This window comes from Alternaria rosae, assembly GCF_020736505.1.
Source record: "Alternaria rosae strain MPI-PUGE-AT-0040 chromosome Unknown BKA58scaffold_1, whole genome shotgun sequence".
Classification (NCBI taxonomy): domain Eukaryota; kingdom Fungi; phylum Ascomycota; class Dothideomycetes; order Pleosporales; family Pleosporaceae; genus Alternaria; species Alternaria rosae.
Window position 1 is genome coordinate 254,686 of NW_025763570.1, and position 24,174 is coordinate 278,859.

A 24,174-nucleotide genomic window follows, 5' to 3' on the forward strand; every position below is an offset into this window, starting at 1 on the left:
TCGCTCCAGGCCGGCTACAGCACAAAACGTGACTGCGCAGTCTTTTATTCTGCCCGATATTCCCAATCTCACAGAGCTCGTCTCCGGCGTCTTCGACGATGGCACACCAGTCTTTTCCAAGACCGCACCCTCAAGATCACGCTTCGCTGCTCCTCCATACGGCGGTCGCCGCCCATCGCATATCCCGATCGATGGCGCGCCCATACCCGACGAAGAGAAGGCCATCTTCGCTGCCCTCCAGCAGCTACAAGAGAAGATTGCAGACATGGAGCGTGAGCGTGAGGAGAAGGAGAAGAAGATGGACGAGCAGGAACTGGAGTTGATCGAGCTGAGGGCGACTACGCAAGCTCAAGAGAAGTTGCGACGAAGCGACAGTGCGCAGGACTCTGATGCTGGCGGAAAGAGCGGCTGGAAGGTTGAGAAGACGCGTAAGTTGCTGCAGAATATGGGAAATATAGAACTTTGCTGACAATGACCAGGTCTTGACGCGACAGTACAAACCCTCCGAACCAAGCTCGATCGTGCCGACCGCAAATTCGCTGTGCTCGAAATCGAGAAGAAACGCCTAAGCACCGAGCGCGACAACATGGCGAACCAGCTGGGTGTCGCATTCCAGACCTGCGAAGAACTTAAGACCGAGAAGAACGCATTAAGCCACGAGAACGAGCAGCTCCGCCAGGAGATTGACAACCTTCGCGAACAACTCGAGCAAGACCAGTCACACCACCGCGAAGAGACAACTCAGCTTCGTCAGCAATTCGACCAAGCCGCGAACGCGACCCAGAGGGAGAACGCCAACCTACATGCTGAGTTGGCTCGCGTACGCGCTCAACAGGATGAGAACACCCAGCAGTTGACTCGTAGGGATATGGAACTGCGAAAGGCACGCCAAGAGCATGCTGAGTATGCCCGTTTGAAGTCTGACCACGAGTCGCTCAAGGCTCAATTGGCAGAACTGAAGGCGAAGCGCGAAGAGGAGGCTCAGCGCTGGTCTCGTCAAGAAGCTTCGTTGCGAGCTCAGGTTGGCCGACGGGACGACACCATTCGACACTTTGAGGATATGACACAAGAGCGTACGAACGAAGCCATGCGTCTGGATAACGAGAACCTTCGGAACGAGCTTCGTGAACTGCAAGCTCAGCAAGATGAGGAGAACGAGGATTGGGCCAGGAAAGAGGCGGAGTTGCAGCGAAAGATTCGTCAACGTGAGAATGCTCGAAAGGCTAGGGACAGCGAACAGCACTTTGACGATACTACCGGCCCGGTTTCGAGGACTCGGGATACGGAGCACATCTTTGAAGACACCCTGCAACGTAAGCCTAGCTACCGCCGCGAAGACACGCGTACGCGCATCAGGAACCGTGTTCAGCAGGAAGTCCGCAACAGCAAGGTCGCTGGCGTATCGAACCAAGAGAGCCCACGGAAGTCGTTCACTGGACACTCGAGATTCTCAACCCGCAGTGTGTCGGCACCTGTTCCCGCTGACAAGCACGCCCGTGCCGAAAGCGATGTAGAGTCGACGACCGATCTGTCTCTTGCGCCTCGCGCAACTCTTCGCATTTCAAGAAACCCCACTTCTACGAGGCAGACCACGACCGTTCAGCCTCCTGCTGACCTGAGTCTGACAGAGTTGAGCTTCTTCCCTCAGGAAGAGATTGCTAGGCTTCGACGATCTCTAGAAGAACAGCGAGCTGCTGAGCGCCATGGTGCTTCATCTGCTAGAACGGAGGAGCCAGTCCGCGAGGACACTGTTCGATCGCAGCGCCAGACTCACGAAGACACCGTCAGATCAGCCGCTTCTGCTAAGAGCGAACGACGACCCTCCCTTGTGCGCAAATCGTCACTCAAGGACACCACTCAGCGCACCATCAACACCCACTTCGAGGAAGACACCGGCAACATGTCGAACTTGGATGCCGACGCTGAAGCCACCCAAACAAAGCAGTCAGCCATCGACGCGTCCATGCTTAGCAACACCAGCCGCAGACGGCGCAGCGCTCCCACCGAAATGACATCCGCTTTCATCCTCCCCGACATCAAGCTCAGCTCCACAAACCAAACCAACACCTCCCGCAAACCCATCACCAAAGACCACGACAACGACAATTGCACCGTCTGCCGCCGCGAAGGCTACACCACCGCCACAGGCCCCCTCCGCGTCCCCAAACTCGTCACAGCATCCTCCCGCACAGCCGACGAACCCGACGCAACCCTCCGTCCCGCGCAATCTCCCCGCGAAGCCCTCGCCCTCGTCGTCAAAGGCCTGAAAGACGAACGCGTCCACCTATGGGCCGAGCTCGCCGTCCAAGCCGCCCTCCTCGAGCAACACGACCCTAGTTTGGGTAAGCGCCGTCGCGACGCGCTCAATGCTTCGATTCAAGATCTTCATCGTCGTTTGGAGTGGCTGGACATGCAGATCTACCGCTTGCATGATGTGCTTGAGGGACAGAAGGCTGATGAGTTAACCGAGGCGGAGTTTGATGATTTGACCGAGGAGGTTATTGTTAGGCAGTCTGAACAAGAGCAAGATACTACTCAAAAGTCGGAGAAGTCGGCGGTGCCGGAGAAGAAGGCGAAGAAAGTTACTATTCGCAGCTTCGTTGATGAGGATGACGATGAGAGTGTGGAGCTCAGGCGTAGCACGGCTCAACGCGATCAAGGCGAGGAGAGTGGTGATGAGACGCATGAACTTCCTTGGGAGGGATTTGGTGAGGAGAGTATGGAGGGTGATGTTAGTTTTAACGCACTCGAGGGGTGGAGGGCTAGTGTGCATTGAGTTTGTTGTGTGAGAGAGACAGGAGATTGTTTTGGTTCTTCTGCCTTGTGAAAAATAGGGTTGGGTGTTGCATTAGGGTGTTTTCATTTGGATATGGATTGATTGGATTGGGGATTGCATTATTATCGGGCATTGGGTATTGGCGTTTTCTTTTCGGTCTCCTCAGTTTGTGGGAACGGTGCTTGGGGGTTTTTCTTTCCTTCTTTGGTTGCTCCTCTTCTTCCTTCGTTGGCATTACGGCTCTTGTAGGCAACCAGTCGTCCAGCATTGGCTCTTTATTCATGTCTCGGTTCTTTTGGCTGGAGACCTCGACTCACCCTCTCCTTGGGTTCGAGTTGGTCTCGCTGGAAGATCAGAGACATGGCTGTTGGTACATTTGCGGGGTATTGGAAGCTTTCAGGGTAGGTCATAGAGTCAACGGATCTTCTGGATCAGTCTGCAAATGAAGAATTGGATATATCAATCGCATACATCTTGACTGAAAACATCCCTGTGCTGTACATTCATAACTCCGTCTTCCAATCCGCCTTGACTCGATCACTTCTTCAGACCGACACGCTCGTATTTGTGCGAACACCCGCGGTGTGTACAGTCTCCTACCAAAAGTCCTGAGGTGACTGACTCCTCTGCCGCCGTATGGAAAGACCCCTTGGCATATCTCCCTCAAACGCACCAGTAGCCTGCCAAATGCTCGGTCCCGCCTTCCTAGCTTGCTCATTTGTTGGATCGCCTTCTTCCGAAGTCTCATCTTGTGAGTTTTCTTCATTCTCCTCGTGAATGACAGGCTGAGCATTGGTCCCTGCGCTGTCTTCCCTTACGGGTTGGGTACTGGGCTCTGTTGGGTTGTTTTTATCCATCTCGCGACGCGGGTTCAATGGAGATGATGGGGTTTTGCTGCTTCTTCGCGTTTGTTGCCTGATAGGACAGGAACACGCTCTCCCTTTTGTTCCATTATTAATGGGCTTGAGCGGCTGGACGGGCTTGAGCGGCTTGAATGGCTTGAAATGCGGTGGAATTATGACAGGCGGGATGGGTAGATCTATGTGCGATCCCCATTCCGAAGGAACATATCGTTGCGGGCTGTTGTGGGGTTCGGGAGACGTGGAAGGGGATTCTGGTGCAGACGCCTGATGATGCGAAGACTGTGTAGATTGTGCGGGTGTGGTAGCAGTTGACTGGGACGTGATGAACGAGCTACCCTGATCCGACCGACGAGCCCGTCGGTCGATTTTCTCTTGAAAAACAACATCATTGACGTATTGGGATACCGTATTTCGAAATTGCAGTAGTGGTTTCGTTTGTGGGGCGAAGTCTGGATCTTTGATGTTCTTTTCATGTATTGCCACTTCTTTAATTGCTTCCTTTAGGACTGCTTTAATTTTGCTTCGCTGAGCGTGGCGTTTACGACTGAGTATGTCAGTGAAGCCCTCGTTCATGTCAACATGTGGCTTACATCTTATGTTGTGTTATCGCAATGCGCTCCTCCACTGTCATGTCGTACAGCATTTCGACGCGTCGTTTTTCGGTCTTGGTCGAAGACAACACAGACTTGAGATGAGCCAGGTCCACGTTTAGCTTTTCGATAATGCGGGTGTTTGTAAAGCAGATCATATTTTGTCTTGCCACGCTAAGGGAAGCACGGAGGTACTTCAACGTGCCCTTGCTCCGAAGCCATACGACATGAGCAATGAGAACCTCGATAGCGGAGTAATCGTCTTCAGGATTCCTTGCGACTGCCTGCACTTTGTCGAGTAGACTATCGAAACCTTGTACCGTCCGTGTAGTCCAAGAGATTAATTGTAGCTTTAGCTTCTGGGTGCGTTCCGAAATCGATGGATCTCCATCACACACATCCAAGAAGTCGTCGCATGTTCCAGCGAAGAGATCAATTTCCTCATGAACATCAGAGAGGTCACCCTGCGCGTACCTAACGTCCTGGACTGTCTCCCGAAGCTTTCTGACCGTCGTGAGGAGTACTGTCGATAAACCAATGATTCCAATTGTCAGACTGGCTGGATCCATATTATGACGAGATATACAGGGTTTTTTTTTCCTATCCTTCCTAATTGTTCAGTAAGTGTATAGGTGAACGGGGCGAAATGAAAAACGTAGATATTTCAAGTTGATTAAACGGGGCAGAAAGAGAAGGAACGCAACAGAACTATTCCGCATGTGCATATTGACCGGTGAAATGATCGCTGTATTGAGCCTGCAAGCCTCTGCCAACCAGCGGCTAATGGCAGTCACCATCTTGGATATCTGCATGCAGGGCAGGCGGGGTAACGACCTCGCCACTCTGCCGGCGCACTGAGGCAGACTTACGGGACTGCGCTTATCATATCAAATAGATGGTATCGATTTCCGGAGGACGCGTGGGGATACGACAGAAAGGTGTTGGACATGGTCCATCCGCCGAATCGTCGCTTGGGTGCATTGCAGGGTCACGGCGATAAGAGCGTCACTGCGAGCCTTGCTGTCGGCCTTGCATCGCTTCGGCCATACTGAGTAGCGATTTTCGTAATGAGTGAAAGATGTAAGAAAGAAGAAGGCGGAAGTCGCAAGGTCAATGTATGGATTAGTGCCTTGGCAGCTCATGTAAGGAAGGCGCTCTCACGGACATCACGCCCATGAAGAACTTTGAGATTCATGTCTCGATCGATACTACTCAGAGCCCTCAGCCCAAGCAGATCGGCACACATGGTAGCCTACGTATGACCGAACCTCTCAAATCCGAACCTTGAAACTCCACCAGTAATCTCCCGAAAAGGAAAAGGGTATCATCGAGTCCGTCCATCCATCCGTCCATAACGCCATCATAAAATCTGTAAGACCCTAAGCACGAGACCCACACCCACAATACGTCATCAACATCCTCATATCCTGTCCGCCTGACCGAAGAGAATCGCAATGCACCATAAGCAACAGAACTGATCCATGTCCCACCATCGCCATAACCAGCACATACAACCGACCCCGCTCACCACTCAGAAGAACTGCAGAGCGACGAAAAGCGAACGCTGAAGAGAGACATGTAAAGAAGAAATACTTACTGTGAGTCGATCGCGTCGTATCTCGGAAACCAGCGAACAGCGATCCAGCACACAGCTCTTGTCCAGTTGAGACTCCCGTCATCCTTTGCCCTTGGGATAGCTCTTTACATGTACCTGGCCTCCCTATCGCCGCTCATCCTGAGGATGGGCCGCTCTGAGACGGGCTTTTGACTCTGTCTCGGAGGAGGACGACCAGAGACAACATTGATCATCTTTGGGTTGGAGAACTTGCGCTTGGCGGCGGCCTCGTCGCCGCCGCCGCCCTGATACTTGGAGCGCTTCTTCTGACTGCCTCGCTTGGCGACCGTGGTGTTGGAGCCGACGGGGCTGGGCAGAACGTATTCGTCTTCGACCGCTTTGCCCTTGGGGCGATTGAACATGCGGATGGGAGTTGGGGACATGGTGATGGACGCGGGGGGCTCGTGGCCAGGGGGTGTCATCGGAGAAGGTGGGCGCTGAGACTCGGGGAGGAGGCGCTTCAGGCGTGAGCCACTGAACGGAATAGGCTGACTGATGGGACTGGAATTGGCCATGCGACGGCTAACGGGCGTGGTGGACGCGTTGTTGTCGGGCTCAAGGCTGGCTTCGTTGTGGACGGCATCGGTACTGGTGTCAGCAGCTAGTAGCAGTAGACCACGGGATGCGTTTTGGTTACCATGATTTTTGAAACCTTGGAGACTTGCGGTATGGCGATCGTTCTGCGGGCGAGACACAGTAGCATGATCATAGCCTGGGGCCGGATTGCGTCGACCATTCTCGGCATGGCGGCCATTGCGGCCCAGGTACCCGGTCGAGCGTCTTGAATTAGTCGGAGCTCCGATGTTATTGACACCAGCACCTGTGTTAGCGCTGTATAGCGGGCGGTCTCTAGCACGCTGGGCATGGCGACGGCCTGCCTCATTGTGAGACACCATCTCGACCTTGACCTGAGCTTTATCATTTTAGCATCCAAACCCTCGAAGATCCCGGGTATGCAAGGGGAAATTCGTACTCTGACCTGGTATATAACTGATGCCCGCAGTAAACGTGTTGTGCGCTGTGAAAATTGTTGTTCGCGTCGAGGTGTTGTTGTGATGGCTCGATTGGGTGTGTATATACAAACGGACGGGACAAGCTCGGGCCGGGCGACGAGAACTTTGCACCTCCGCATGGCGAAATCTGTTTCGAGGTGAAGAAGAAGAGGAGCGGGGAAGAGAGCGGTAGGGCTTGATGTGGACGTGATTCGCCTTCACTGTGAGGAGCGGAGGTTGACTGGTAGCGTGGAGCGGTGAGGAGACGGCGGATGTCCAGATGGCATACGGGTATCTTGATATACGATACAAGGGAATAGTAATAGTCGGTCTAGAGCAATAGTGGCTGGTGACAGTACATGAAAGCCCGACCCAACATGCAGATATCCATCTAAGTGCCAGATACGGCTGTTGAGTGCGATACTTATTGCATGTGATATGCTAATTGACGTAAACAGTAACAAATGAATAGAGTGAGTGAGTTCATAGAGTCGCAAGAACGACAAGAAGATATGAGAAGAGGATTGAGAAAGGCGAGTAATGAGAGGAAGAGTCAATTGGAATAGCATACAGTACCTCTAACATCGGCTCCAACTTATAGGATGGAAAAGGCCATCCGACCATACCTACACAATAGTGACAAAGGAAGTAACCCTCGTCACAAGCCCCCTATGGAAACTAGAAGCAAGACACGAACGCCAACGAAGACATCCAATCCCATAACCAAACCGTAAAGCAGCCACATGCCAGGGGAATGTATAGCAATGTAGCCTATATGTGCGCCATATCAGCGCCGTGAACGTCCAGCCATGTAACTAGAATAAAGAAGAAAGGCCATGGACAATACAAAGGAGACCGATAACATCCACAGTAGTGTTGCCTCAGATGTCCTCCATATTGCCCGCCGCTTCATCTTCATCACCTGACTCGTAGCTGCCGACGGAGCTCATCTCGTCGTCATCGCCATCATCTTTGTCGGAGTCTTCGGCAGTGTCCTTGTTGGCGTACTTCTGGACGTATTCTAAATGTACATTAGCCTGGCTCGCACGACTCACCCCTTTGTATACATACCCTTCACCTTGGCATCGTAGCTCTTAGGTTCGCGCATGAGGAGTGCTGCAGCCTCACCGTTCAAAGGATCGGTTGGGTTGGGGTATCGCAGGAGCTGAGGAAGGAAGACCTCGAAGATGTTGATCATGTCGTACATTGGTGACCATGTCTGGTTAATGACGTCGAGGCAGACAGACCCAGAGCTACACAAGTAAGCGGGTACCCTAAGATATGCACAACCGAGGATAGATCTTACAGTTCGTCGATATTGGGGTGGAATATTCTGTTCACAAAGCCGATGCTAGGACTCTTGTACGGATACTGATCGGGCAATTCGACATGGATCTTCCAAAGTCCGCCCTCGAATGGCGCTGTCCTTCATTAGCACGTCATGCTACGGATAGTGCATGCGCAACTTACTCTCCACAGGGCCCTTGAACCTAACGTAGAACTCCTGCCTGTGGTCTGTCAGCGTCGTTTCGGCGGATGCGGATTCGGATGGCAGAAAGGACTGACACTATAGGATGTTAGCTGTGCATCCAATGGACATGGGTGTAATGTTACTCACTATTATCGTTGACCAGAGTCACCTCATAGTCGCTCATGAGCCTGCCTTGTATCAGCTATCAGGATTCGCCATGTGGTTGCCAGGCGCGTGGCACGAAGGAGGCGGTAAATTGGTCGACGTACATCCTATTCACGTGTTAGCATTCTGTCTTACAGCCGGAATTATGCGCAACATACTTCATGACCTGTATAGTTGGAAAGAGGCCTCGGTTAGCTCTTGTACCTTGCTCAGCAACCACCGGGGTGAAGGTCTCCACATACATCCGTCTCAATACGTCTCTTTGGCGAACTCATATTGGCGTTCTTGATATCGCGGCCTGTGAAGGGTTTTGCTCTTCCCTAGTCTTCCGCTTGTCTTCGAGTTGTATACGGCAGTGTGCAGCTCGCAGTGGAAGCTCTCGTGAGGTCGGCGGCGGGGCTATCGATAGCGGATGAGGGGCGCGTTCGTTGGCAGTTGGTGTGTGCTTTGCTGGCAGATTGTGGTTGCTTGAACCCTAGTAATGGTGTCGATCGGTGGATGTGTGTTGTTGTCGCGTCTTTGGGCGTGTCAAAGGCCAGGAACAGTGAGGCGGGAGTGATGAATGCGGTAGTCGCGATCACGAGCTCGATACCGGCATGTCACGCTTGCGCACGTCTCGCCGGGCAAGTCATCGCCGAGACCACGGCGCGACCGCGTATCTATGCCTGATGCATTCATAACAGCACCGCTCTCCAGTCATCATGAATACCTAATATCACCGACTCTACCTAGGTACTTACATGTCGATTCACAAGCTGTGCAGATGTGATGACTCCAAAAGCTACGTCACCATGTGCCACGCATAGCCATCCATCTATAACCAGCACTTGAATCTGCCAAGTACAACAGAACGCCCTGAAGCGATCTGCAATAAGGCATGAAAACAGCAGAGAGACTGAGAGGTACTCACCGTTCATGAAACCGGACAATCCTTCCCAGACTCGCCAGACAAAGACTGGCTGCTTCCAGGCGGCTGCCGCTTCCCTGATCTGACTGGACACTTCAGCGTAGACAGAAGGAAGAATACTTCAATTCCGTCTATCTGAGCCAAAAGATGTTCGAAGTTTATGCCGACTGCACAGCTGAAGAGAGTATAAGTTCAATGCATACCGAGACTGAGAGTACTGGAACCGACATCCAATCACTGCGGAGCAATGCCGCAGCTTCCCCGAGATCCTTGCCTGAGGCCTTCACCGCTGGTCCGAACGACGCTCTCCGCATATTGAAGCACGACGCTAGAAGCAAAGACATGTAGAGGCCGATAGAAGGGACACAGTGCAGTACATAGCCGCAAGCAAAAGGCGGGGCGTACCGAGTAATCGACTCGCCGAAGACAATCAGGGCTCAGCCAGACCCCTGGCGTCTGGGCGCAGGCTGACCCTCGGTTCTTCCAAAACTCCAAGGTCAAGTATACAATCTTCAGCGCAGCTCTCTGCACATGTTGCTTAAAAGCAATCCGCATCCCGCCCTAGGACCATGGCTTACGAACAAACCTCCACACCGTCGTCAGGGGCTTTGACAAATTTTTTACCGCCCAAAATACCCACCACCACCATACTTGCGACACCGCCGCCATGTCGCGTGCCCTCATGAACGTACTGCGAACGTCTTCGCGACATATACATACAACACCACGTGCATACTCGCCGTCGTCACCGGTAGCCCGAACCATACTGCCTTCCGCACAAATCCGATGGAGCTCACATTCCCCGCTGGGCTCCGCGCCAACAAATACCCGTAAACCCGTCACTCTAAACACGCTGCAGAGTCTATACCGTAAGAACGAGCCCATCACCATGATAACCGCGCACGACTTCCCCAGCGCCCACGTCGCCGACCACGCCGGCATGGACATGATACTCGTCGGGGACAGTCTAGCCATGGTAGCCTTAGGCATGGAAGATACCAGCGAAGTGCAAATGGAAGAGATGCTCCTCCACTGCAAGTCCGTTGCGCGCGCAACAAAAGGAGCTTTCACAGTATGTCCTCACTCCCTCATACAACACTCGTCAGTCCCACTAACAACCTACCAGGTCGGCGACCTCCCCATGGGAACCTACGAGATCTCCCCCGCACAAGCCCTCGAATCCGCTATCCGCATGATCAAAATCGGGCGCGTCAAATCTGTCAAACTAGAAGGTGGCAAGGAAATGGCTCCCACAATAGCCAAGATAACATCTGCTGGTATCCCCGTCCTCGCGCACATTGGCCTCACACCTCAGCGCCAAAACGCTCTAGGCGGTTTCCGCGTTCAAGGCAAATCCACATACTCTGCGCTTAAACTCCTCGACGATGCGCTCGCCGTTCAGGAAGCCGGTGCCTTTGCTGTAGTTCTGGAAGCTGTGCCCGCGGAAGTCGCTGCCGTAGTCACCAGGGAACTGCGTATACCTACCATTGGTATCGGCGCAGGGAATGGCTGTTCGGGTCAGGTGCTCGTGCAGGTTGATATGTTGGGCAACTTCCCGCCTGGGCGGTTCTTACCCAAGTTTGTTAAGCAGTATGGGAATGTGTGGGAGGAGGCGCATAGGGCGATTAGCCAGTATAGGGATGAGGTTAAGAGTAGGGAGTACCCGGCAACGGAACATACATATCCTATGGATAAGAAGGCGTTTGAGGAGTTTAGAACAGTGGTTGATGAGGAGAAGGAGAAGGTGGATTTGTTGTGATGAGTGTTGATGGTGCGCTTTCTGGTCTTTTTTTTCTTGGGGGTTGTGTAAGAGACAAAGCGTCGTTCTGCATACCATACATGACATTTTCATTGCTCCTGAAATACAGCTGCCGTACACTGGAGTTCTTATGCTTACTCACGAACATTATCATCTCGATGAGTGACAAAAAGACGCAAACCTTAAGAACACCAAGCTCACAGTCCAGCAACTTAGTTCCCTTCTCAACCAACGAACCACCCACCTATACCCCATTCCCAACCCCAGACAGAATCCATATATGTTGGCTTGGGGTTCGATAATTCAAGAGCATAGCCCTTCCGGTATCTCACATTAGTGTTATTGCTATTTCCATCAAACATTCGACGTGTCTTTGAGTAATACATCGTCAAGAACATACACACATCAACTCATTCACTCATCCATCAACCAAAGACACCAGATGAACAGATACTAAACTTTTCTCAACCTAAACCAACTAACTACCTTTACATCAATCCAACTCCAGAAGTATGAATGGAGATTGTCTTACGTTTCGTTACCAACCATAACCCAAAAAAGACCGCTGCGGCGACAACAACATGCGCTGCGTCTCTTTTGGAGCGGGACCATGATGGCGAGTATACGCCCTTTCCTGAAACGCCGCCCAATGCAACCAATATTCTATCGATACAAAGACATATCCGTCATCGTCCCTCGTTTCCAAGCTTGCTGTGGGGGTATACAGGTATATAGTACAAGAAAGAGAAGAGAAAAATGGCGTGACGGAAAGTGTGACGGACTTACATCTCAACGACGTGAGCAGGGGGAGAGAAAGATGCGGGAGTTCCTTTCAACAGCTTGGTAAGCTGCTTAGAACTCGCGGGCCTCTCTCCTGGGTCGGTCACCACCGAAGCCACCACCGCCTCCACGCCTGTCACCGCCGAAGCCTCCACCTCCTCTCCTGTCGCCGCCAAAGCCACCGCCTCCTCTCCGGTCACCACCGAAGCCTCCACTTCGGCCTTCACGATCACCACCAAATCCTCCAGGTCGACCACCTCGGTCACCACCGAAACCTCCGCTGCGGCCTTCACGGTCACCACCGAACCCTCCACTTCGACCGCCTCGGTCACCACCAAATCCTCCACTGCGGCCGCCGCGGTCACCGCCAAAGCCTCCGCTTCGGCCACCAAAGCCACCGCCGCCGCCACGTCCGCCACCAAAGCCTCCACGGCCACCACCGCCACGTCCACGACCTCCGGCGAAGAGGCTAGCAGGTGGTGGGGGTGGGGATGGCATGCCCCAGCCAAACTCAGCCAGACGGTTCGCACCTTCTAGCAGACCCTGCTTATCACCATACCACTGGTAGCTTCCAAACAGACCACGGAATGCGGCATCGAGTTGGTCGGGGTAGACCTTCTTGTGTGCTTCGACAGTGTCAGAAAGAATCTTTGCGACGTTCTCAGGGAGCTCGGCCGGTTCGCTCATGTCAACGGTTGCGGTTTCTAGCATATCAGTAGCCTCGACGAGGGGAAGGTCGCGGAGACGGCGGCGGACTTCTTGCTTCTCAAAGGGTGTGATGAACAACCAGCCCTCACCCTCCTTGCCAGCACGTCCAGTACGACCGAGACGATGAATATAGGAGTCGCGCTCACGGGGGAGACCAATCTGAATGACGTGGGTCACTTCGGGGAAATCCATTCCACGGGCTGTTACGTCCGAGGAGAAGAGAATGCCGGACTTTGCGAGACGGAAGTCATCTGCAGCCCTCGTACGTTGCTGTTGAGAGAGCTTGGCGTGAATTTCGTAGGATCTGGTGCCAGAAAGAGGTGTGTTGCGCTTGAAGCCACCATTGAGCTTGTAGAAGACTGATGCTGCGAGGGTGACCTCAGCGGTGCTGTTGAAGTAAACGATGGCCTTGAAGGGTCGAGTTTCACCAGCCTGTGCCTTCTGTTGTGACTGGAGGATCAGATCGTAAAGTGTGGGCATGATGTTCTCGAAACCGTTCAGATGGACGAGTCTTTGCGGGATACGCTGGTGTGTTGGCTCCTCGTTCTCGTCGACACACTTGGCGAAGTGGAAGCCGGGACGCATGATCTGGCGAACTAGGTTGACGACATCGCGGGGAATAGTAGCGGAGAACATGAGGTTCTGGCGTTCGACCTCGGCTGGGTCAGGAAGGAAGTTCTTAATCTCCTCGATCTCCTTCTGGAAACCATCGTCCATGAGGCGATCTGCCTCGTCCATGACCAATGCGTTGAGTTTTGGTGCCTTGATGCCAGAGTAAGGGTCTGAGAGGATGTCGAACAGTCGTCCGGGAGTAGCAATCATAAGATGGCACCCTTCGCGCTGAGTCTTTTGAAGCATAGCCCTCTTCTGTGTGCCTCCGACAGCAACCTGCACGACGATGCCCGTCCCGGCAGTTACTTTCTTGGCCTCGACAGCAATTTGCTCTGCCAGTTCTCGGGTTGGCGAGATGACAATGCCACGGATGTCGTCTGGTCTGGCGCGCTTGTATCCTCTGACCTTCTCGCCGAGCTGGGGGTCGTTCTCGATGATTCGTTGGATGATGGGAATAAGGAAACCGAGTGTTTTACCGGTACCGGTCTTTGCTTGTGCGATGCTGCAGGATATTAGCGAATTGAACTTGCAGTCGAAGAAAGATCTTACATGTCAACCCCACTCAAGGCCTCGTTGATGGTCCTGGACTGCACATCCGTCATAGTCGTGAGCTTCATTTGTCTCGTGATAGTGTTGATTAGGTTGGGGTGAACAAGGCCGCGCGTGGCCAAGTCCTGGAACTCTGTGACGGGACCATCTTCCTCAATGCTCCGCTGGGCCTCCTGTTGCCACTTTGCGGCGCTGTTGTGGAAGCCAGCGAACGAGGCATTTCCGAGGCGCGCTGATTGTAATGGTATTCTCAGGGCGCTCGAGGTATTAGGGAAGGGTGTGCGGAGTGTCCTGGTAGAAATGGAGGCAAGATTCCTCGCGAGGGTCGCGGGACATCTTCTCACTGCGCCGAACATGATGTGCGGGTAATGGTACACACTCGTCCGTAACAGAAGGGTATCTTGAACGATTAGAAAGAGCAAATAGAGTACTCTGCGTGTGCGCCTGGAGGGAGACGGCAAATGGAGAGAAAAGAATGGCTTGTACTCGTTAGACTGCTACCGCTAGAAACTTTGCCATTGCACTTTTCCAAGGGACGTGCGTCAACAACGCGCTAGGGAGTCCGCCCGATAACGATAAGCGGCAGATCACGTGTAGAAGACGATCAGGGTCCAGCAGCTGGAGCGGAACAGTCGATGCATATCATTAATTCGTCAGTGTATCAAGTTATGCAGATGCCTAACGCCATAGCTAATGCAGTCCAAATACTCAGTTGATCCGCCCCATACTCTCCTCACCCCGCTGGCTCTCAGCTATCCTCAGAGCTTGTAATCCCTCCGCAAGGCCCTGTTGGACGCCTCCGGTAACACCTCTGACCCACCAAATGGTCATCTCGTTGATCGCTTGTCCTACCATGCCATCGTTCATTTGGCACACGGTTTGCGACAGCCTGAGCGTCTTCCGTCCGATGTCATCGACAGTCGCGACGCCTATATTGACGAGCCGTTTTGTGATCTGATGCTTCCTCTCAAACTGGTAGGTGTGCGATAGGAATAGTTTGATGTATGGTAGGAGGAACTGTATGAGGATGAAGGACTGGAGGACGAAGGTGGCAGTGAGGCGGTGCAGGATCGTGGGGTCTTGTGGAGGTGCTCTTTGGGCGCTAGGGCTGCGTTGCGAGACTGGGAGTAACGCGTGCGAACTCACGTCGTTCGTTGTGTCGATCACGTCTTGTGGAAGAGCTGCCTGTATGCTTAACGTCTCTTCTGGGGTGAGCTTCGCAGGCAGCCCTCGGAGTAAGTACGTTATGCCGTGTATGTAGAGTTGTCGGGTCAGTGTCGCGGATGTTTCGTCGGGGCTACTGATCGATTCGCTTGATTCTCGGGACGCTTGTGCCATGAGGCTTGTTCCTGCAAAGTATGAGCATGCAACACCGACATTCGCGAGTGATATTCCATACCTAAAGTAGCATACTTCCACCTGATGCCACAGTTGCTCTCCTGAGCACCATGTGACTGTGAAAGTGCGCTTCCTGAAGAGCCAGGTCTGTCTGATCCATCGTCCACAAACTCGACGTCTGCCTCTCCCAGCGCGACTGACAGTCTATGCGGTGTGACAGAACCACTGGGAGGTGTCGACGAATAGCCTGGAGGAGGCGTCTCGGGCTGTAGTAGCTCGTCGACTGAAGCTGATTTACTATGTGATCCGCGGTTTCGTACATCGTTAAGAGATTGTCGGAGCGAAGGTATCGTCGGAAGATGATTCGATACAAGAGTAGGCAGGACGCTGTAGAGCATACTGGGTCGGAAGCCGGTGTCCTCCCCTTCCATTAGAGACGCCGTGTCGAGAGTCGACGTGCGGATATCAGCGCGTTCAACCCTCAGCATACTTTCGGCTTATCTCCCGGGCGTATCCACCAAAGCTGTACGGTCGTAGATCCCAACGGCGGCTTCACCCAGACTCTACCGCGAGCGCACACGAATAGGAAGCAGCCGAATGGAAATGAGACAAGATCGAAGACGAAGAAAATGTGCGAGATAAGCCTAGAGCTGCGACAGCCGCCGCATAGCGGCTATCCTCGTTTGGCGCAGACGGCATTATACCGAATCCGTGCTATTTTCGAGAGTCGTGAGTTGCAAGCATGTGAAAGCGTTGAGTCGCTCACACCACAGGTGCAGACCGTTGCGCAGGGGTCTTGCGATAGCCGAGCACCGAGCACCAATCAGCTGGAACGTGGACAACGTGTAGGAACATTTGGATATCTTTGCTTCGTCGCACACGACGCCAACGTGCTACCGTGAACTTGTCTAGTACTCGTTCTACAGTGTCTACTGCAAGAATATACAACCTAGAAGGCTACAAATGTGCACAACCATTCACCAGGCAAACCGTGTTGAAGGTGTAGTTGCCCAGACTGCCTGCGGTGTGGCAAGCGTCGGACCAGGCTTCTCGTCCAAGTCGGTACTCATCTCGACGCCCATATCCTCGCCATCTTGAGGGCTCTCGCCGAGCTGGTTGGTGTCTAGAGGCAGCGAGAAGTCAGTACCTAGGGCGCCACCACCAGGCAAGATGCTCTTACCACCATCAAGACCATGACCCTCATCTACATTCTGACCAGTCTGCACTCCGTCGTCTCGTGTCATACGTTAGCGCAGAGGAACACGTTCGGTATCCTTGATGGTGTCTTGAATCTGTGCACAGTATTTCCGCAGGTTCTCGACGTCATCGCGGATCTTGTCCAAAGTGTACGCATCTTGTTCCCCCTCTTTTGCTACCACTTCACTCCGGTGCTTTAGATCGCAGACGTCGCCATGAAGATAGGCGCCGACGTCTCAAATGCGGTCGATGTTCTTGCGTGACCAGCGGGTACCGCCGTGGGAATCGCGGTTGTAGTTCACGACGAGATCGTGGGCGCGGATAGTGCGATGCATGAGCGAGTTCAGGTCTTCATCCCATAGCCGTGATGATTGAGCTGGAACGGCAGCGTTGGAACAGCGGGGATTGAGCGGAATACGATTCACGTCTGCATCGTCGTAGTTGAGCGCAGCCTCTGGGGGTGCAGGCGCTGGATTCCATTGTCGATTGGAATTGTACGGTGGACGATAGGAATCGGTCATGGTAACGATGTTGTATATAGTCGAGTTAAGAGAGTGGAGGTGCGAGAAACACGCAGTCCAGAGAATTCTTAGTCGCTCTCTCTTTGCGTTTGGCCCAAGTCAAAGTGAATGATCAGGTCACGCCATCCGCATGCGTGGGCCTTTCACTGTGCAAGATGTGGAGGAAAGTTGAACGACATGGTATTACCATCATGATCTTAGTGTAGAAGTCCGACGTCTACGCTTGTTTAGATTCGCGGAATTCCAACTCGCGTATGTTCTGCACGGTCTTGAAAGTGATAGGAGATGAAGTGACCTTAGGAGGATACGGTGAGCCAGTGCTGGAAATCGAGAATACGACGAACTTGAGAACGAGGGAAAGCACGGGGACATGTTGAAAGATCTAGTATCGGCGTGTGAAAAAGTACATATAACAACAGATCTACTGTGGTCAGGGCCTGCTACGACCATACGTCCGCAGAGTTCATGTCATCCCATGGTATACTCTACTGGAAACCTGCGTCTTCCCAATACATGATAAATACGTGGCAGCACCCAGGACGTACATCGCTGACATGACGTCTTTGTACGTGTGTGTTTTGTCTATTCTCGTATGCACTGTTCTTGACGCTTCCGGTGTTTTGCGGCCCATAGAACAAAGTCGCGGCCGAGGTGGGTGACACTTCCGGCTACCCACAAATCCCTCCATGATCCAGACCCTGAATAAGTTTGAAGCTGTCACGGTCCCACGGACATGGAAAACGCGGGAGCTTTCCACCAGCCGGTGCTTGCCTAAGGACTTGAAATGAGACGGGCCTAATGGTGCAGCGCTCGCCGTCGAATTACTCGCAGGACAGGAGACAGGAGAAGTGGGGTCGGCGTCAGTGCAAGTAGCAGAGGCGCGCCGCATGCAGAAGCTGCAAATCTTCCCCTGATACGCTGAATCAGAAGCCAGCAATACGGTGGGAGATTCGCAGACGCGAGATGTCGTGCAGGGCGCACTGACGGTGTTGTCGGCAAGGGTGTATTGTTTGCCCAGGTCGTTGTCTAGGCAAATGATGTTGTGGATGGTTCGCGCGAGATTTTCAGGCTAACCGCAGTCGCTCTAGCCCGCCCTGCATCATACTGTACCAGCCTCCGGACCAAACAAAGACTACTCTTTCCTTGGTCGATGAAAGCAGATCGACGTCTGCAACGCGCTTCACCTTCGCTCAATTGTTGTGTCGTCAACATCTCCCTCGGTCTCTAAAGCTCCCCCGTATCGACATGGCTGCTACGCGTTGCTAGAAAAACCTCGACGTGCCTGTACCGTCGCGTCGTGAGCTACACGCACACGTGCCCCTCCCACCACGCCCATCTATTACACCTCGAAGCAACCTCAGCCGCTATCCTACGTATGGCAGCAGTGGCTGTCCCTCCGTCGCCCCAGGTTCCTGCAGTCATGTCGAACCGGCGCGTCCCCCTCGCCAACCTGCAAAACGCTACCAACTCCCCGTTACGCGCGACTGCCATAGGAGGAAAGCGCCAACGCTCCCACGCCAGTGAGCAGCGCGACGTACCCTATGGCCAACCACCACCCAAAAAACAGATCATCGAGGTTGATGATGCTGAAGCTCGCCGTCACGGCCTTATTCGTCGGAGTGGGGCCCAGCCCACGGCTTTGACTCGCAAGCTGGAAGCAGCAAGAGAGACCAAAGCTCCGTCAAAGCAGGCGGCACAGCGCGCATCTAACGACTTAGAAACGATTCGACAATGGCAGCGTCACTACCGCAAGCTGTTTCCCCAGTTTGCGTTCTACTTTGATAGCGTCTCAGAACCCCAGAAAGACAAACTTTTGAACAGGGCACGCGTCCTAGGTTCCGTACGTCTGGCATACCCTCACCTACATCCTTCGTGCTAACAGTCCCCAGCGAGAAGTCAAGTTCTTCTCTCGGGAAGTCACCCATGTCATCACGACGCGTTCCATTCCCGCCGACCTCGATGGTAGTTCATCCTCCCACAAAGGCACTGTTAACCCGGCCCAGCTGGAGAACAAGAAATCCATCTTCGATGCCGCCCTCGAGAAGTCTGACCGGGGTGACATCCTGTACAAGGCTAAGAGCTTGGGTATGAAGATATGGTCCGTCGAAAAGTTGCAGCGCATGGTGGATACCATGTTCAACAAGGAAACCGGGGAGGACGCGTCTACTCATTCGACACGTCAGGCGGTGGCTACGCAGCACAAGGGCCGTCCTGCTGATTTGCAGAGGCTGCTACAAAATGAGAAGTTGGACCGCGACTACGTCATGGCCTCGCAGGATATGATTCCGCTCCGTGGATACTACGTGTACGTACACGATATGGACGAGGTTACCCGACCCGTCATGATCCGAGAATACCAGAAAGTCGAGAAAGAGAAGGGCAAATGGCCGCAGTTCCGTGCGTCAGGTAACGGGAAGTGTCCGTTTGTGGAAGATCCCCATTTCGGTCGCCGACAGCAGGAGGAGCAGGAAGCACGCCGAAGGCAGGCTGCCCAGGCGCCACGCACGCGTGCTGCTTCAGCTATGGAAGAGAAGAATGCTCTGGTGGAGAACAACAACCTGGCAAGGCGACCCAGCGCTCCTGCTGCCATCGTCAAAGAAGAACAGGATGGAGACGCGAAACCGTTAGATCCCCCGAAGGCTCTTCCCCCTAAGCGATGCAACACGGCAGATGGCCCACCACCTATGTTTGGCAGTGCTCAGGCTAGCATTCGAGCCATGCCCCGTTTCATTGCTGGTGAGCCAGTTGCATCTGGTTTACACCAATCGAACATCACGTCCGCCATCCGCTCGCAGATGATCTCCTCGACTGCTGCTGCACCTCGTGCTGGAAACAGCAAGGAAGTCAACCAACTGAAACGAAAGGTCCTCGAGAAGAACAGCGTACCGTCGGCGAATACGAATAGTGGCCATTCTTCCGTCACAAACGATGTCAGGGCTGCGCTCAGCTATGAGCATTCTCAACCCATGCGCGCAGCAAAGCGCAAAGCCCAAGAGAATATGGGTCACACACACGATGACGGAGACGAAGAAAGACAAGCTCGTAAAGCCGCAGCCCTCCGCAGGCGCAAGACTGCTGAGAAGGAGTTGAAGCCTGGTTACTGCGAGAACTGCAGGGAGAAGTTCAATGACTTTGACGAGGTACGCACTACGAAGATACTTCTACAAATGATATACTGACAACATACAGCACGTCGTCTCCCGCAAGCACCGCAAGTTCGCAGTCACCACGGATAACTGGGTTGAGCTTGACCAGCTACTCGCCCAACTTGATCGTCGATGAGCTTTGCGGCTCATGCAGACTACACGGCCACACATTGCATCCCTTATGGCGTAATGCACGACCTCACTAATACCCACGACATAATTTCCTATCGCACCTGTTGTTCACTTCTCGCCCCCGGGCGCATGGCATTACTCTGCGAGCGAATACCCGTTTCCATAGCATTTCCGAGGCGCAGCTTCTACCTTTCCCCTTTTTGGCGACATAGCTTGACTTGCTCCATTTCCTTACCCAGTATAGGCCCATGATCACTGATCCCTGGTGGCTTAACGATGCATGCATCCCCTTTGTATATAGCTATTGTGTCATGACCTTCGGGTCATTTTTGCTGGTTGTTGCGCTTTGCAAACCGGCTGGCTGGTGGTGTGCACGCGTGTGTGTTTTCAGCAAACGAGTGTTGGTACTACTATGGAGGTTTGTAGAGTATTGTCATACTGAGGAGGTTACTTGGCGACGAACGCGGACGACGCCATACTGGAGGCTATGTTATATATCATTATCGTATTAGATATGTAGGAAACACTAGATATCAATGCGAAAGATGATATGGTTGATCGACTCTCGCACATTCAAGAAGTGATGTTGGGGCAGTGGGGCGCTGATTGGCTAGGCCGATGTTTACACCTTCCATCGTGACCATCGCTCTTGCCTCGAACGAACACTAACTCACAAACATTCGCTTTTCCCACATCAGACCTCCTTCAGTCCCCTTATCCTTTGAGCATCGGCCCAGATTAGCCGCTATATCCACACTTCACTCTCCGCTTCGCAACTATTCGAATCAACCCTCGCCATGTCCGAATCACCAAAAGAGAGGATGCCAGAGGAAGATGACACGACAGAAGCGCCTCTCACCATGGCAGCTTCAGTTGTCCTGACCAACCTCCCCAAAGACGCCTCGAAAGCGTTAGAAACAGCAGGAAATCTCGCTGTTCAGAAAGGTATTATCATGTCTTTTCATCTATACATTTTCCAACCCACCAACAACAAAAACACTATACACATCACCCATTCACACTATCCCACTCACACCCTCCCATCCATTTCCTACCATCCCAAAACACTCCCCTCTCCTCACTCACCACCAACTAACCCGCCCACTCTTGTAGTAACAATACGCCTGCAACCCATAGGCTCAGCCCCTCACCTAACCCAACGCATCTTCAAGCTCTCCACCAACCAGACTTTCGCAACGATAGTACGTTTTCTGCGGAAGCGACTGGGTGTGAAGGAGCATGAGAGCGTGTTCTGCTATGTGGGCAATGTCTTTAGTCCTGCGTTGGATGAGGGGGTCGGGAATCTGTGGAGCTGCTTTAGGCAGGGCGAGGAGTTGGTTGTGGGGTATGCGTTGGCTCCGGCTTTTGGGTAGAAGGACGGAGGGGGGTTGGAGGAGAGGGGAGGGAGAGGGATGGGTATGGGTTCTGAAGAGTTTATAAGAGGAAATGTTATGATCCAGTTGTATGTCAAAAAAAGACAAGGAATATGGCATGGAGAACATAGCAACACTGATGGGAGAGCAGACGGCCATGGTAATCGTGACGGGAGACTCATTCATTATCTTCGTTCAACTACGAGAATGGGATTCTCTACTTCAAACAATACACACTGCATAAAAGTGGTCTGCTTCCTGCCTTTCGAAACACCTCAGAACCTCTATCATCATCCAAGTTATACATATCATCCAAGGCATATAGATCGCCCAAGCCACCAGCATCACCCTTCCAGCACAGCAAGATACCTCAACCTATTCTCAACGCCCACGTACACTCAACCAAACTCGATTTTACATCCCTCATCAAGCAACCTCTCTCCAGCCCACCAAATATCCAACCACCAACAGCGCCTCAACAGCACTCTCGCCAACACAACCATGTGCGAATGGTTTGAGTACCTCTACAAAGAGTGCCAGTGCACCGAAACAGATCTTTACTTCCAGTGTCGATACTGGAACGAGCTCAATGAAGTCTGCGGGAGCGGAGTGCTGGATGTAGTGCATCGCGAAGACTTCGGTCATGCGTGCTGTCTGCATGGAGGATGCTGGGCGGCTAGTAGGACGAGGAGGAGAGGAGGCGGCGTGTGAGATAGGGAAAGTGTTGGGGGTGCTCGGGTTTGGGAGGATTGGTAAGAGGGGAAAAGTAGACAACGTGTGGGATATGGAAAGCATGGACGGTGTTGGCGTTCATTTAACAGATTGCTGGAAGAAGTGGTGGGTACATGTACGATGTGTGAAGGATAGTGGATGGGAGAGAGGGATGGATTTGTATGGATCGAATGTATGATATATGGAAGAAGAGAAATATGATGATCTAATTGAACCAAAAGCTTACGCTGAAACTCGGTGTCAGACTACGTATGTAATGCCACCATCCCACGGGCAGATAGAGACACTCGCCGGGTGCTAGGATACCTTCGATGTACTGTGCGTCTTTAAAACCAGGGAAATTTTCCTCGAACTCTCGTCTCCTTTCATGGAGAGCCTCATCTCCATCTCCCACACGGCTCGCCCCAGTCTGCCAACAGGATATCTCAGGATACAAAGCCATAGCTTCATCCAAATCAACCTGACTCGTATTGCTCATATCCACTCCGCTCTCGTCCGTGCTTCGCGGATGTAGACGCTGCGTTTCTGTGGGTGCATAGAGACGCACGTACTTATAGCCCACGACTTGTGCGAGAATGTTGTGGTAGGGATCGGTGTGGAGGGGCGATATGGTGCTTGCGGGGCCGAACCAGGCGTTGAGTAGAGGTTCTTGTAGTTTCGCGACGGGTTTGATTGATTTGAGGTGGGGGGATCGAGCGGGCTCGCAGTAACAGTAATCGGGTATGCTGATGTCGGCGCGCAGGGAGGGGATCTGGGCGAAGAGGTCGTGTTGAGCTAGGTAGCCGGTAGGTGTGGGTTTCTTGCTGCCGGCTGCCTCGTTGATTTTAGAAGTCTGCGTCGTGTCTGTATGCGCTGCGGCTGAGACAGCTTCTCCATGACCCCTGAGCATATACGTCTCCATGAACTCGCGGAACGTGGTGATACGCTGACCCCAGCCTTCATCGGTATAGCTCTTTCCAACTTCTACCGGTATAAGCCGCCTACCACCAAGCGTCTGCTCTAGCAGATATGCTGGGTCATTCCACGGCCTCTCATCAAGAGCGGGCCAATGCTGTATTGCACCCTCGATGGTGAGTGGCGTATGTGTGTTTGCATCTCCGACTTCCTTCTGGAAAGCCTCTAGACTGAGCTCTTTCGTTCGTGGGATCGCGTGCCGAAGGGTGGGTGGAGGGTCGGGAAGCATTGTTGCGAAGCTTGCTGGTAGGCGTGAAATTTGACCCGCATGTGATAGTCTTCTTCTTTTGCGCGGCCGTTGTGGAGCGTCGATATGAAGATGTGGCCCTGAAGGAGTTAGGACAGCCTTCAGCGCTGCAAACCAAAGCTCCACAAGCTCTTCCCTCTCAGGTGCGCCTGTCAGTATGATTGTCATATCCAGTATCCGCACCACTTGATCGACCCAGTCACTCTTTGTATCGACTTCTTCTTTGTCGCCCCCAGTCTCTGAGGGGGTCTCGCGCAGGTGCTCATCACGCTCGTCGCCTGACAGTTTCAACACCTTCAACAAGCTCGCATCCGTGTACAGCCTGCGCCAGCACGTCTTCACCTCCTTATACGGCACATCGTGTAGTTTCTGGTACGCAAGCTTGAGGGCAAGCTCGAAATCGTTGGGAAGGAGCGACAGCGCGGCGCGTCCGCATTCGCGAATAGGATCGGAATTCTGCCTCGTAGTAAGTTCTTGACGGGTTAGTTGGGTGATCTCTCCAAGCGTCGGCGCGTCATTGCTCATATCTGACGGCACCACTTCGCGATAGTGTTGGATGCCAACCGCAAAGGGTGCTAAAGTAGCACGGTGGTTGCTGTTGGTAATAGTGCGAGCTTTGACCGTCGCCCTGCAGCTCCTTCCCGCGCCGTTGACAGCCAAGACATCGTGAATAATACCCGAACGCTATTCGTTCCACAGGGCTGGAGCGTTGGATGCTGAACCATGCGCTCGGTAATCGCTTTTTGG

The 24,174-nt window shown here is 53.1% G+C and overlaps 9 protein-coding genes across 9 annotated transcripts; 3 read left to right on the forward strand and 6 right to left on the reverse strand.

Annotated features, from left to right (window-relative positions):
- Positions 1 to 3,269: 3,269 nt before the first annotated feature.
- BKA58DRAFT_371429 (uncharacterized protein) lies at positions 3,270 to 5,010 on the reverse strand. The gene is made up of 2 exons (XM_046169026.1): positions 4,230 to 5,010; positions 3,270 to 4,183 (listed from the first exon to the last, which is right to left on the reverse strand). Exons 1-2 carry the CDS (start codon positions 4,796 to 4,798, stop codon positions 3,373 to 3,375), a joined length of 1,380 nt encoding a protein of 459 aa, XP_046030250.1. The 5' UTR covers positions 4,799 to 5,010; the 3' UTR covers positions 3,270 to 3,372.
- Positions 5,011 to 5,930: 920 nt separating this feature from the next.
- Positions 5,931 to 6,757, reverse strand: BKA58DRAFT_445532 (uncharacterized protein; the record flags this gene model as incomplete). Its single annotated transcript, XM_046174141.1, has 1 exon — positions 5,931 to 6,757. Exon 1 carries the CDS (start codon positions 6,738 to 6,740, stop codon positions 5,931 to 5,933), a length of 810 nt encoding a protein of 269 aa, XP_046030251.1. The 5' UTR covers positions 6,741 to 6,757.
- Positions 6,758 to 7,561: 804 nt separating this feature from the next.
- On the reverse strand, positions 7,562 to 8,494 carry BKA58DRAFT_445560 (ubiquitin-conjugating enzyme E2 H; the record flags this gene model as incomplete). The annotated part of the gene is made up of 5 exons (XM_046174142.1): positions 7,562 to 7,857; positions 7,908 to 8,089; positions 8,143 to 8,257; positions 8,307 to 8,344; positions 8,451 to 8,494. 5 exons carry the CDS (start codon positions 8,489 to 8,491, stop codon positions 7,718 to 7,720), a joined length of 516 nt encoding a protein of 171 aa, XP_046030252.1. The 3' UTR covers positions 7,562 to 7,717.
- A 1,393-nt stretch (positions 8,495 to 9,887) lies between these two features.
- BKA58DRAFT_1268 (ketopantoate hydroxymethyltransferase-domain-containing protein) lies at positions 9,888 to 11,250 on the forward strand. The gene is made up of 2 exons (XM_046164310.1): positions 9,888 to 10,451; positions 10,506 to 11,250. Exons 1-2 carry the CDS (start codon positions 10,047 to 10,049, stop codon positions 11,136 to 11,138), a joined length of 1,038 nt encoding a protein of 345 aa, XP_046030253.1. The 5' UTR covers positions 9,888 to 10,046; the 3' UTR covers positions 11,139 to 11,250.
- A 265-nt stretch (positions 11,251 to 11,515) lies between these two features.
- On the reverse strand, positions 11,516 to 14,283 carry BKA58DRAFT_327267 (ATP-dependent RNA helicase mss116 mitochondrial precursor). Its single transcript, XM_046168103.1, has 2 exons — positions 13,788 to 14,283; positions 11,516 to 13,740 (listed from the first exon to the last, which is right to left on the reverse strand). The coding sequence occupies exons 1-2, from the start codon at positions 14,141 to 14,143 to the stop codon at positions 11,991 to 11,993; spliced, it is 2,106 nt and encodes a 701-aa protein (XP_046030254.1). The 5' UTR covers positions 14,144 to 14,283; the 3' UTR covers positions 11,516 to 11,990.
- Positions 14,284 to 14,408: 125 nt separating this feature from the next.
- On the reverse strand, positions 14,409 to 15,857 carry BKA58DRAFT_371442 (uncharacterized protein). The gene is made up of 2 exons (XM_046169027.1): positions 15,187 to 15,857; positions 14,409 to 15,136 (listed from the first exon to the last, which is right to left on the reverse strand). The coding sequence occupies exons 1-2, from the start codon at positions 15,611 to 15,613 to the stop codon at positions 14,496 to 14,498; spliced, it is 1,068 nt and encodes a 355-aa protein (XP_046030255.1). The 5' UTR covers positions 15,614 to 15,857; the 3' UTR covers positions 14,409 to 14,495.
- A 2,406-nt stretch (positions 15,858 to 18,263) lies between these two features.
- BKA58DRAFT_433163 (Dfp1/Him1, central region-domain-containing protein) lies at positions 18,264 to 20,125 on the forward strand (the record flags this gene model as incomplete). The annotated part of the gene is made up of 3 exons (XM_046173165.1): positions 18,264 to 18,683; positions 18,733 to 19,983; positions 20,033 to 20,125. The coding sequence occupies 3 exons, from the start codon at positions 18,264 to 18,266 to the stop codon at positions 20,123 to 20,125; spliced, it is 1,764 nt and encodes a 587-aa protein (XP_046030256.1).
- A 648-nt stretch (positions 20,126 to 20,773) lies between these two features.
- On the forward strand, positions 20,774 to 21,517 carry BKA58DRAFT_371446 (ubiquitin-like autophagy protein Apg12-domain-containing protein). Its single transcript, XM_046169028.1, has 2 exons — positions 20,774 to 21,066; positions 21,235 to 21,517. The coding sequence occupies exons 1-2, from the start codon at positions 20,919 to 20,921 to the stop codon at positions 21,492 to 21,494; spliced, it is 408 nt and encodes a 135-aa protein (XP_046030257.1). The 5' UTR covers positions 20,774 to 20,918; the 3' UTR covers positions 21,495 to 21,517.
- An 848-nt stretch (positions 21,518 to 22,365) lies between these two features.
- Positions 22,366 to 24,171, reverse strand: BKA58DRAFT_371447 (jumonji domain-containing 5). The gene has a single exon (XM_046169029.1). It carries the CDS (start codon positions 23,950 to 23,952, stop codon positions 22,432 to 22,434), a length of 1,521 nt encoding a protein of 506 aa, XP_046030258.1. The 5' UTR covers positions 23,953 to 24,171; the 3' UTR covers positions 22,366 to 22,431.
- Positions 24,172 to 24,174: the final 3 nt, after the last annotated feature.

Coding starts and splice junctions, on each gene's coding strand:
- BKA58DRAFT_371446 (XM_046169028.1), top strand. CDS start 20,919: ATGTCCGAATCACCAAAAGAGAGGATGCCAGAGGAAGATGACACGACA. Junction 21,067..21,234: donor AAATCTCGCTGTTCAGAAAG/GTATTATCATGT, acceptor CCACTCTTGTAG/TAACAATACGCCTGCAACCC.
- BKA58DRAFT_1268 (XM_046164310.1), top strand. CDS start 10,047: ATGTCGCGTGCCCTCATGAACGTACTGCGAACGTCTTCGCGACATATA. Junction 10,452..10,505: donor CAACAAAAGGAGCTTTCACA/GTATGTCCTCAC, acceptor ACAACCTACCAG/GTCGGCGACCTCCCCATGGG.
- BKA58DRAFT_371447 (XM_046169029.1), bottom strand. CDS start 23,952: ATGAGCAATGACGCGCCGACGCTTGGAGAGATCACCCAACTAACCCGT.
- BKA58DRAFT_327267 (XM_046168103.1), bottom strand. CDS start 14,143: ATGTTCGGCGCAGTGAGAAGATGTCCCGCGACCCTCGCGAGGAATCTT. Junction 13,741..13,787: donor GCCTTGAGTGGGGTTGACAT/GTAAGATCTTTC, acceptor AATATCCTGCAG/CATCGCACAAGCAAAGACCG.
- BKA58DRAFT_371442 (XM_046169027.1), bottom strand. CDS start 15,613: ATGCTGAGGGTTGAACGCGCTGATATCCGCACGTCGACTCTCGACACG. Junction 15,137..15,186: donor GTGGAAGTATGCTACTTTAG/GTATGGAATATC, acceptor CATACTTTGCAG/GAACAAGCCTCATGGCACAA.
- BKA58DRAFT_371429 (XM_046169026.1), bottom strand. CDS start 4,798: ATGGATCCAGCCAGTCTGACAATTGGAATCATTGGTTTATCGACAGTA. Junction 4,184..4,229: donor GCGATAACACAACATAAGAT/GTAAGCCACATG, acceptor TGACATACTCAG/TCGTAAACGCCACGCTCAGC.